This window comes from Penaeus monodon, chromosome 28 (genome assembly GCF_015228065.2).
Source record: "Penaeus monodon isolate SGIC_2016 chromosome 28, NSTDA_Pmon_1, whole genome shotgun sequence".
NCBI lineage: Eukaryota > Metazoa > Arthropoda > Malacostraca > Decapoda > Penaeidae > Penaeus > Penaeus monodon.
Window position 1 is genome coordinate 30,494,610 of NC_051413.1, and position 263 is coordinate 30,494,872.

Genomic DNA, 263 nt, shown 5'->3' on the forward strand with positions numbered 1-263 from the left:
AGTAAATAAACATACCACAATCTCTCTGACTACATTTTATCCACACAAAAAAAATCCTGATTTCTCTCTCCTTCCCTCTCTCCCACAGGCGCCGTCGAGTCCTGCCTGTCCCACGGGCTGAAGCGGAGGACCCTCGGCCTCTTCAAGACGTCGTCGACCACGGCGCTCATCCACAAGGTCGGCAAATCCTTCGAGCCGGCTGCTAAGGTGTCCAAGATCGTGCAGGACCTCGAGTGCACGGAGCTCGGCAGGTCAGTTGCTGT

The 263-nt window shown here is 55.1% G+C and overlaps 1 protein-coding gene across 1 annotated transcript in view; it reads left to right on the forward strand.

Moving 5' to 3' along the window:
- The window catches only part of LOC119591165 (small G protein signaling modulator 1-like), a gene marked incomplete at its 3' end in the record, with an annotated part of 183,708 nt that overhangs the window by 150,742 nt on the left and 32,703 nt on the right, over window positions 1-263 (forward strand). The window contains 1 exon segment of the mRNA XM_037939874.1: window positions 89-251. Within this exon segment, the coding sequence (XP_037795802.1) occupies window positions 89-251 (163 nt within the window).